General features: G+C 37.4%; 1 protein-coding gene across 4 annotated transcripts in view; it reads left to right on the forward strand.

Moving 5' to 3' along the window:
- Positions 1–2640, forward strand: part of NUP37 (nucleoporin 37) — a 42002-nt gene extending 39362 nt beyond the window's left edge. For 3 of the 4 annotated variants that reach the window (XM_027594991.2, XM_027594992.2, XM_027594993.2), the window contains exons 9-10: positions 1790–1883; positions 2374–2640. In XM_027594991.2, the coding sequence (XP_027450792.1) occupies positions 1790–1883; positions 2374–2487 (208 nt within the window). In that variant the 3' untranslated portion in view covers positions 2488–2640. The remainder of the gene's footprint in view (positions 1–1789; positions 1884–2373) is intronic. The other variant, XM_027594994.2, reaches the window with a different exon arrangement.
- Positions 2641–12125: the final 9485 nt, after the last annotated feature.

Raw genomic sequence — 12125 nt, forward strand, 5'->3', positions numbered from 1 at the left:
ATCACATGCTGTGCCACCATCTCGAATACTTTCCCAGTCCTCTCCTTTGCACTGAAGTGTTGGGGGTGTTTTGGCGTTTGTTTACTGATTGTTTGATAAATGGTTATTTTGCTTTCCTAACTAAGTCTTTGCTTTTGTCTTTTTGTCTGGGTGAGGGAGTGATTCATTTTCTTTGAAAAATTTTATAAAGTACAAAACATCTTGCCATTCCGCTAATACCTCTCCAACAATTTGGAATATATGCTTCCTTATATTTTGTTCTGATAGATGTAAAATGTAGGTGGGCCCATGTTTATGCATATAAACTTCATTGTTGTGCTTTAGATGAGAACACACTGTATTATGTATCTGACTTTTTTTCTACTTAATATACATGTCTACGTTGTTCTTACTGACTTTTGCGTAATATTCCATTGTATAATGTAGTCATTAGGGTGCTTTTAGCTTCAAGTAACATGAAAACTTACTAACCAAAACTAAAACAAGTAGTACATTTCTTATATGCTGTATTTCGTCAAATCTAAAATACCCCCAATAAACTTACAGGACTTGGGGACACCATCATTTTTTGTACACCTTAGAAAAAAATATATTCAGGGGCGCCTGGGTGGCTCAGTCATTAAGCGTCTGCCTTCTACTCAGGTCATGATCCCAGGGTCCTGGGATCGAGCCCCGCATCGGGCTCCCTGCTCAGCAGGAAGCCTGCTTCTCCCTCTCCCATATCCCCCTGCTTGTGTTCTCTCTCTCACTGTGTCTCTCTCTGTCAAATAAATAAAATCTTAAAAGAAAATAATATATTCAACAAAATGTAAGATGCCATAGATTGTAAGATGCACTCTGATTTTAGAAATGTGAGCGCACATCATAGAGACGTGATGGCTTCTGAAGGAGGCAGTCTCAGGATTGGCTCAGTAGCTCACCAGTGCCAGCAGGAGTTCAGTCCTTTCCCTCTGCTGTCCACAGTGCCAGGGCTTCGGTCCTGTAGCTTCACAGTCACAAGATGACTACCAGAGTTCCAGGTGTCATAGCCTCATACGAGCTTGTCCAAAGTAAGGAGGAGAAGGAGCACTCCTCTTTTATTAGGGATTGCTGTCATTGTCTACCATCCCTTCTGGTCAGTCACACTGTCAGAAGGTAGTTGGGTTCAGTTAGCATGGAAAAAGGGCAGAAAGGCTGTTGGACAGCAACTAATAATGTCTGCCCATATAAAAATATTAACCAGACTTTAGCCTTTTTTTTTTAATCAATGAATCCTTTCTTTTTTTATCTTCCCCACTGACTTATTATAGTGCTAGGCATGTCGCTGGAGCTATATTAACACTTTTTGTTTCATTAACTTAAGGTATTTCAAGTCTAGGATATCTTGAAACTTAAATATTCAAATATCTATTCTAGGTGTTTAAATGCATGAATTTATCACTAATTTTCTAACAAATGTCAATAAGAACATTGATTTTTTTAATGTATTACACTGAAATATTTTATATTTGTCTGATGCCATGTTTATATCCCCCACCACACTGTCAGCCCTTCGGTTATAAGAAAGGAACTGCTAACTTTGTGTAACTTTGGAACTTAACAAAGTGGCACATTGCGAGCATTTAATAAATATTCACAAAATGAGAAAATATTTATAGCTAACTTCCCTGAAATTTCCAGTCCAGTTGTAAAGCTGTATTAACAAAGTTAGACTTATAAAATTATTGGTTTTGTGCAAAAAGAAATAAATTGTTTTAGAAAAGTTCATAGTTATCTCTAGGATACTATGGGTATTTTTGTCTTTTCTTAGGTGGTCCACAATTAATGAGAACTTGTTTGCAACCACTGGTTATCCTGGCAAAATTGCAAGCCAGTTTCAAATTCATCATTTAGGACACCCTCAGGTAATTTGGAGTTGTTTTTAAATTTGTGTTTTCTACTCTTCTGCCCATAGCCCCCAAATCTGTAATGTGTAACTAAAGACATTTGTGAATGTCTTATCTGCTTAAATTGGAAAGAGAAAGCATTTTTTGGTGTTTAAATCACCAGTGGTAACAGACCTTTTTGCCAGTATTCATGTAAGAAGCATTTTACTTCTTTTTTATTTCCTTCTTCATTTAAACATAATTATTTTACTCGCTTGCTTGGTTTAGGCTACAAAAATGTGTGAGTCTAAGCTAAACCAGTTACTCATAGATTATATGTATCCTTCATTCTAGCCAGCTGCAGACAAATAATGTGTATTCCAGCTATGAGGGAGCATATTTTTCATTCTATTCCCTCTATGTTAGCCAAAGACAATTTATCAATGCATTTCTTATTTTTGAAGGGTAGTTTTTACTTATTAACTTTGGTGATTTATTAAGTTTCTTTAATTCTTCACGTATTTTGTAGCCTGTCCTCATTGGTTCTGTAGCCGTCGGATCTGGCCTTTCCTGGCATAGAACTCTGCCACTGTGTGCAATTGGAGGAGACCACAAGCTATTGTTTTGGGTAACTGAAATGTAAAACAAATTTTCTGTGTACTTTAGATCCATAAACTTTGTATTTTTAATACATATTTTGGAGAATTCCTTATTTTTATATCAAATATATGGTAAGCTTTAGAAATGTCCCAATTGTTGCTTCTGTTAAATAAAATGTTAATGGTTTGAAAAATCATTTTCTTGCTCTGTTCTATATGTGTGTATATGTACATGCATAACACATACATATATTTTTTTAAATCATCTTTTAAGGCTATAACTGACTCAGCAGCTCTAGAAAAGAGATGACTAGAGAAACATATATATTTGTGATTTTATCACAGGATTATCCAAAGTATATCCTGTCCTCTATACTTCACATATATGCTGTTTTCCTAATTCTCAGAGACACAAACATTTACAAAAGGAAGAAAATGTATTTTCTTTCAGTGTTACTCTGGAAGTGGTTCAATGTATATGTGTGGGTGTATCCATTTTTGTTAGCATTCTGTATGTGTAAGGGTCTTACAACTTCCTCAGTAATTATAAAAAATTATTCAGTTTAATATAAAGAATGATTTTCAGGGATGCCTGGGTGGCTCAGTTAATCATCTGCCTTCGGCTCAGGTCATGATCCCAGGGTCCTGGGATTGAGTCCCGCATTGGACTCCATGCTCAGCAGGGAGCCTGCTTCTCCCTCTGCCTGCCACTCCCTCTGCTTGTGCTCCCTCTCCCTCTCTCTCTCTCTCTCTCTCAAATAAATAAATAAATAAAATCTTTAAAAAAAATGATTTTCAGTTTCTTAAAAATGTGACTGATTTACTCAACCCTGTTTACTGTATGCCAATTTGTTTTGTTTTTTAAATCTTTTTTTTTTTAAGATTTTATTTATTTGACGAGAGAGAGCGCGTACAAGTAGGCAGAGCCGCAGGCAGAGGGAGAAGCAGTCTCCCTCTGAGCAGAGAGTCCGACGTGGGGCTTGATCCCAGGACCCTGGGATCATAACCCGAGCTGAAGGCAGACACTTAACCCACTGAGCCACCCAGGCGCCCCTGCCAATTTCTTTTGACTAGACATCTCAACATTCTTAGAAGTTCTTTCTGGTGTATGGGATAAAGCTTACCTTGAAAAAAGGAATCATAATTTAATCTTGACAGCCTCTGCCTTTTATGAATCCTCACCATTTTTACCAAGAAACTGAAATGTTCTTGTGATGGCCCCTAGTGGCAGTAGAACTGTATTCACCTGACTCTCAAGATCACTGAAATTATCATTATGCAAGGCAGCCATATCATGTTTTTGTGACACATTGTGATGTAATCAGAAAAGTATAAGATTATGGTTCTGTTTATCCATAAAGCATAGAGGAAAATTAATTCCTACAAACTCCATGTCCCTGTGAATTAATGCCCTCTGCAACTGCATTTCCTCTTATAGAATGGAAATAGGAATCACTGTCTCATGGATTTATTGTGAGTATTAACTTAAGGTGAATAAAAATACCTAACATGGGTCTGCCTCACAGTTCAGGGATTTGTAGGTATTATTAATTTATTTCAGAGATGTACAGTTCTTATTTTTGAGGAATTTAAGTGTTATTTTTAATTAAGAATGCCAATGAGTATTTTTTAATCGTGTTTTATTCATAAGTTGTCTTATAATACATATCTAATGGAATCAAGAAAATTAGCTTTAAGAGACAAATGTTGCAGGTAATTTTTTTTTAATGCAATGAAATTTTATAATCATGTAGATGTTTGGTATAAATTGTTACATGCTTATAGTGCAGATGAAAAAATTGCATAGCATAAGCAATTTCCAAGTCAACTATTTGACACAATAAAATATTATTACCAAATAGTAGAAATAGTTGCCTCTACCCTTTCATAAGCAGATTGGAACTTAAAGAGGCAAAGGGCAGGGAATTTGGACTTACTTCCTTTTAACAATTTCTGTGATGGGACAGAGAACCCTAAAAGCATCAGGATAGACAAAAGAATTTGTAAAAATTTATCATTTCAGGATGTGTCCCAAAAGTAAGGGATAGGGCGCCTGGGTGGCTCAGTCGTTAATCGTCTGCCTTCGGCTCAGGTCATGATCCCAGGGTCCTGGGATCGAGCCCCGCATCGGGCTCCCTGCTCAGCGGGAAGCCTGCTTCTCCCTCTCCCACTCCCCCTGCTTGTGTTCCTGCTGTCGCTATCTCTCTCTGTCAAATAAATAAATAAAATCTTTAAAAAAAAAAAAAGTAAGGGATACATATTGAGATGACAGATTGAGCCAGTGCATTTGAAAATTGTCTTATGCTTAGGAAAGTTGACTTAGGAATTGAGTGGGTTATGATTAAGGATGGAGATTAAAAAGGTATTTTGGCCTTGGGTATTTGGGTGTTTAGGAAATGGGTTCTCTGGAATGAGGCCTTATCCAAATATAAGTTATCTGAAGAAATTACCCAGTAGGACTACTGTCTGTTAAGGGAAGCTGTCCTGGGAGAAGATAACCCATGGTGGTCATGTAAGTACTAAATTGGTGGATTTATGCCAACAAGAGGCAGGAAGTGTTGTCCTTAAAGAGAGAAAATGGTTGTTTCATTTGTGAATTAATATGGTGACTATAGTGACACTAAAGTCTCAAGAAATGAGAGGGATATCTTTACCTCTTAGCTTCAGGAGCGGTATTCAGGCTATCCTGAGTAAGCATTTGTTAAACTTTACTATGTTCAATTACTTTAATGATACTCTTTTTCCTTAGAAAACTTTGTTCTTAGTAAACTGTTTAAATTAGACTAACACAGGAAGCAATCTTTAATGGGGAGTTTTTATTGGTCATGACTTCTAATTCCTGATAAATAACATGAGTTATGCTTTTGTGTATGTATATGTATCCTAGTTAGTTTTAGTTTTTCCATGTTTGTGTATGGCTAAGAGGGTTTTTCTTCTGTTGAAAATAAGTTTCTCTGAGGATTGCTTCACATACAAACATTGTGGAAAGGAAGAAAAAGTTATGTTCTAAAACTCATATTATTTAGGATTGTTGAAGCAAAAGTCAGGATATCACAAATCTGCAAGATGTCAGAACTAAATCCTACTCTTTCAAAATGATGGGATCATAAGTCCCATTTTATTTTTATGATTTGGCTTGTACACTGTGAATATTTCAATGTCTCTCCCATGCCAAAACACAAAATCACACACCCATGCACTCCAATTTGTTTCTTTGGTAATTTGTGACTACATATTGACACTGACCTAGAAATGTTCCTGTTGCTGTTTTAAATCTCATGTCGGTGAAGAAGAAATTGAAATCTGGTTTGCACATTTGTGTCTGGTTTTTTGTAATTGTCCAAAATCTGACATTATCCCAGAAATGCTGACTGGGAAGTTATGAGACAGTATTGTGCCCAAGACTGATTTCTGAGGAGAGGACACGTATTTGCTCCAGATTATTCCCCATGTTTTTCTGTAGCTCGAAAATTTAAACTCAACCCAACTTTATATGATACCAGTAATAGCCTTAGTTTTGAGCCCAAATAAAATGTGCAAAGTAAAAATCACCATTATGATGGTCCATTTCCACATATTCCTCATGAGAGCATAGTCAAGTCCTCAGAAGCAACATTCTGTTCCAATAGATCTTTATCAAGCTGTCGGTGTGCTCAGTAACAGGGACAGGAGAGAACACTCTGTTTCTTTAATCTAACACCTTGCTGATTCAAAAACATTTATTTTAACAGGCATTGGGAAAGAATTTCAAAACAGCTAACATTCATTTCTAATTATACATTTAAAGAAATATGCCTTTTAAAACATAGGTAGAAGTTGTCTTTTGTTGTTGTTAACATGACTTTAATTATAGCAACCATTGTTAACTAAGCACAGTAACAACAAAATAATTAGGATATCAGCTTTGAAGATCTCATTTCACAAAAGGAAAAACAAATACACATTTGATGACATATCCATTACTCAGATTCAACATAACTAGTTTCTTTTGCATGCATGGATACAGACTTCATGGGAAATCAAAAGCACTGAATCTCCTTTCTGACTTTTTCAGCTGTTCTTTGAACTACCTTAGTAAAAACAATTGTTGCCTGTATGTAGGATCAAGTTATATTTGCCTGGAAATTTCTCTGGATCGGCTTATTTCTGTTTAATTTATGTGTTTGTTATATTGCTGTTTGCCTTCTCAACTAATTTTCAACAGAATACTCTTACCTTGGGACTTGTAACACTTAATGTAAGCTCATAAAATCCCTAAGAACAATGGTAAGTAAAAGGAGAGGACACCAGGTTTCTCAGCCTTTGCAAACACTGAGTAACTCAAAAGATTTAAAGATGTATGAAATAAGCATTTCTGCCAACTGCATTTTTAGTGCTAGATTGAGTTGAGTGCCTGTTTCCTTTCTTTATAGTAAAAGACAATAAATGCTGCTGGTATCTTTGCTTCTAATGGTTAAACACAAAACTTTGATCTTTCTCATAAACACAGCTGTTGTCCTATTACTGAGCCAAATCCAGACAAGATTAGACTCTGGCCAAAATTATGGTTAATCTCTGCAACCATCTCAAGAGCTTTCTAATGCTGTTTTAGGAAATCTCTATTTTTGAGACAGGGTATAAAGGAAATAAGCCCCAGACAACTAACCTCTAAGCCAGAAGCAACTAGTCATAAATTATGCCACAGTGATAAAGAAGGTGGAGGCTGTCTAAACAAATTAGTTCATTTTGGTTCATTTTCACTTAGACTATAACTGTAAGAAATAACTTTGTTAGTGGACATTAGTTTAAACCAGACCAATAGAAGTTATTTTTTAAAGAACTTCTTTCTACGATCTTTTCTTAATTAATGTTTCTTTGGTTAATTGCTAGTTCTTTCCTCCACTTGTATTAATGAAATCTAGGTGTTCATTACAGATAAAATAACTTGGGTATATTTTATAGTAATTATTGTATAATAGCTCATTTGGTTTTCAGACCACCAAAAAATGTGGGTTTTTTTCATTAAGGTTTAGACTCTGGAATTTAAAATACTTTGCCAAATGTTATGTAGAGCTGATTCTCACAATAGTTGCACACTAGTGCCTCAAGCTATTGTGAACAGCTGATAGGGCATTTCTCTCCCAGTTGCCTGTACCTAGGAGAAATCTGTGGGAGTATCCCTCACTTGAAATGTACAGAACTCTAGTAAGACTTCCCTGGCACTTTATTTTGAGCAAGTACGGACATGGTCATATATATAGCTGCTTAGAGGTCTCACCCCACCCTGGACTCACCCACAAATACATTAGACCCCAAGTCCATGGAGTAATTCTAGATTTTGTCAGTGTTTTTGACGTCTTTTCCCCATCATTCCACCCACCTGCCACAATAACTTAAGATATGTTCATAAGTGTATATAATCTTTACAAAACCCTGGGTCGTTGCTTCCCAACATGTTGATGGCAAATGGAAGAGTATGGAATTATTGCAAGGGTTTCTCAATATTATATTCATTATTACCACTATCAGAATCTTCTTTTACCTTTGAAACCATAATCTCCTGGGTTTTTGAGATAATATAAACAGCCCCAAAAATCAAACTTGCCCACACAATTCTAGCAGACGTTGATTTCATGTGTTTTGCCAACAGCCTCTTCCTCCCCCAAAACACCATTTACAGGTAGTGGGAAGAATGCGTCTGCCAATGAACCCTTCTCCAATTCAGCAAGAGTGGCTTTTGAAGATTTCATTCAGAAATCTTGAGAGGGTTAAAAAGGTCCCAGGTACATCAAGGTGTGCTTGTCATCTTTTTTTTTTTAAAGATTTTTTTTATTTATTTGAGAGAGAGAGAATGAGAGATAGAGAGCATGAGAGGGAAGAGAGTCAGAGGGAGAAGCAGACTCCCTGCTGAGCAGGGAGCCTGATGCGGGACTCAATCCCGGGACTCCAGGATCATGACCCGAGCCGAAGGCAGTTGCTTAACCAACTGAGCCACCCAGGCACCCCGGTGTGCTTGTCATCTTGATATTTATTATGTGACTCCCAGGTTTGGCCCTGGAGTGCAAATGAAAGCCAGAATAACAATTCCTGCCTATGTGATATATGAGACAAGACTTTCTAAGGTAGGGTGTATTAATAGGAAAACTAATAGAACCTAGCCTGGAAAATAAAAGCAAGTGAAACGCTATTTTGAATGAAAATCTGGGATTTTAAATTGGATTTTCCAATATAGTTCACCCATTTCCATTTAATATTCCTATTTTAAATCCTCAACAGTGTGTATATATTCACTGAATGAATACTAAATATCCAGCCACAATCATCTGGGGTTCCTCAAAATTTTTTTCTATTAAAAAGGGCTTCTCTCCTGGAAACTATTGTGAACCACTTTTCTAGACTGACTAGCTCATACCTTCTGGCACATTTTTTAAAGGATAATAGCAAAGGTTCTAACATGATCATTTTGGACTCTAGAAACAAGGCAACAGGAAGAAATGTTGATGTTGAACTTCCAGAGTAGTGTTAAGTGACTTTATGTGGTTGTGATTCAAAATAACCTGACCGCTTTAAGAAGTCCAGGTGCTGAGTCATTTACTGAAACAGCCAGGGGAGGTTAATTAGAAGCAGCTGATAGTGGCATCATCTGCTTTTTTTTTTTTTAATAAATGGAGAGGGTTCTATGAAGAGGACAGAGTGCTATAAAAGGTGTACAAATCTAAGCAAAGACTCATGACTGAGGCCTACTCATGTATAGCCCCCACCAATGAGGAAAAAAATTTGACTTAGTAAATTCAAGATGAAAGACCTTGGCAATACAAAATTGTAATGGTTACTTCTAAAAAGAGTGACTGTGGGTGACATTTTTCCCTCCTATGCTTTTTTCTTTTAAGTTTTCCATGATAAATATTTCACTTATATAATAAATTCTTTTTTTTTAAAGATTTTTTTATTTATTTAACAGACAGCGAGAGAAGGAGCACAAGCAGGGGGAGTGGGAGAGGGAGAAGCAGGCTTCCTGCTGAGCAGGGAGCCCGATGCGGGGCTCAATCCCAGGACCCCGGGATCATGACCGAAGGCAGACGCTTAACAACTGAGCCACCCAGGCGCCCCTTATATAATAAATTCTTAACTTAAAAATAAGCAGATGTTAACTAACATGTGCATGGCTCTTAGATTAAGTAAGGCAATATAAAGAAATGGAAACTGGCCTCTGATCTCAAAGAAATTACAGAGGTTGGCAATATCACATGGTCACAAAAAGATAATCATAGCATGTGCCTAGGTATCAATGAGTAATGAAAGCAATGAGTGTTGTAAGGATTGAAAGAAGAGAAGTGGCATCATCTTCTAAGGCAGGGAAGTTAAGACACTTCGAATTCTTGGGGCATCAGTTCCTCTGAAGGGGGGTGCAGTGCTTCAGAGGTTACTAAAATAGGAGGTTTGGGTGCCTGGGTGGCTCAGATGGTTAAGCGTCTGCCTTCGGCTCAGGTCATGATCCCAGGGTCCTGGAATCGAGTCCCGTATCGGGCTCCCTGCTCCTTGGGAGCCTGCTTCTCCCTCTGCTTCTCTCTCTCTCTCTCTCTCTCTCTCTCTCTCTCCCTCTGTCTCTCATGAATAAATAAAATCTTAAAAAGAAAATAAAATAGGAGGTTTGATTGAGAGTGTAGATGAGTAGTAATTAGACATGCCCCCTTCCACATACCCTCCCCCTAGCTTGCATAGCCAGACAGCTGCTCCTTCCCCTCTGATCACTTCAGATATTGTATGAGACTCTAGACTCAGAAGTGAGGTGCCTTGCTGAAACTATTACCTGGAATCCACATACTGAAAGGTGAGTATTCTCACTTTTCTTAGATTCTGTATTTGTCTTTTTAGCATCCATTCATCACAGGGCCAATTATATTAGATACATATTTTTTTTCTGTATTCTTGAAGCTCTGGAATTTGTGGCCTTATAGATCTTAAGAGAAACCACCTCTTCCATTACTAGCTAATTCTTAAAAATAGTGAAACAACTTACTTGGAAGTACATTTTTTCATATGCAAACCAACCAATCTGGAGTCCATTAACCCCAACTATTTCCTTATCTAACTTTCATACACCAAGCCAATATTTCCCCTGTCCTATGTCAACTCAGGGCTAGGTACAGACAGCTAGGGACAGCTCCTGTGTCTCAGAGCTCACCAGAATCATTCACACCAGCCAGTCTTTAAATTGTTTCCCCTGCCCTACCTTGCTTTTCCCACAGACACCCCAATAAAGATTCTGGCCTGTGCCTTACCCCAGCTCCTGCTTCTGTCTGCCTCCTTACCAAAATCTGGTGTTTTCCCTGTGGCCCTGTGTGGCATGGTGTGCCCCCTTCTCTTGGGAAATGTGTAATAAACTCTCTAGCATTACATTCTGTCATCAATTAGTCACCTCCATAAATTAAAACTGGTGGGTACAAATGCAACAGTGAGAGCTTCCCCCCTACCCAAGTCCCCTCAAAGAAAGCAGGATCATCATTAGGCTATGTGCTGTTTTACTGGGGACCCCCTAACCAAATATCTTTAGATCTCTTAAGGTAGTAAGCTTTCCAGAGAAGAATCCAATGTCCTGCATATAGGATATAAGCCTATAACCCAACTTTCTGAGTCTGAAAGTTTGAAAAGGCAGAACAATTAAAAGAAGTAGCTGAGGCATCAAATTCTTAACACAAATGAAATCTGTAGGCTAGAATTCCTTCACTTAGCCAAGTCCAAATAGACAATTTGTATCACTCATAAGGGATAGGGCAGAGGGGACGGATAGGGAACATTTAATTTTATTTTCCCACACTTACGAAGAAACACCCACCCCTCTAACTATTCATCCTGAAGCAGAGCAGGAAGAAATACAAAAGAAAAATAGGAACCCAATTCTCATTGTTTTGCTTACCTAAGAACTTACCTATGATAAAATTAAATATTTTCTAGTAATCTGCAATGAAAACAAAGTTAACTGTGAAACATTCTTAAGATTTTTTTATTGAATGGATATATGTGGGTGATACATATAATCTCTGCCCTTTGAAATCAGTATTCATTACAATCTATTTGTTTTGCCTTCAGAATTCACTACAGTAAATGAAATCTGGTAATCATTTCCAATGAAAGCCTGGAGGAAGGAATACATACTTCAGAGGACTTCTGGCAGTTGGCCAAAACTTCTAGGTATAGATTGTTTTTAGTAGTCCTGGAAATTCGGTTATTAAACTGTGAATGGCACTGCTGTCAGGAGCTATGGATGACTGATGAACAGTAATCAACAAGGGTCCCAGGAGGCAGAGAGAAACTGCCACTCTTCTTTCTGTTAACTAGAAATCACATCTAGCATTTTGTCTTTTTTTAAGAAACCAAACAACTTTGAAAAAAAATTTGTCAACTGGGCAACTGAGAAGTTCATGTTTCTTTAATTCTATATCTATGCATGCCTGCTACTTATAGATAACCATACATAACCATGAAGCGACTGTCTAGTTTTTTTATTTTTTCCTCTCACCCAGGAGCCTCTCCTGGCTCTGGAGAGAAAGGCTAAGCTGGCCAGTTGGGGACTCTGGTCAAGTGTAGCTATATATATATATATATATCCTAAGGAAAAGAAGGGTACAGGGAATTTTAGGAGGAAAAAACTCCTAAAAATGGACATTTTAAAACTAAAAAGTCTAAAATCAAAATTCATTGG

Source organism: Zalophus californianus, chromosome 9, assembly GCF_009762305.2.
Source record: "Zalophus californianus isolate mZalCal1 chromosome 9, mZalCal1.pri.v2, whole genome shotgun sequence".
Classification (NCBI taxonomy): Eukaryota; Metazoa; Chordata; class Mammalia; order Carnivora; family Otariidae; genus Zalophus; species Zalophus californianus.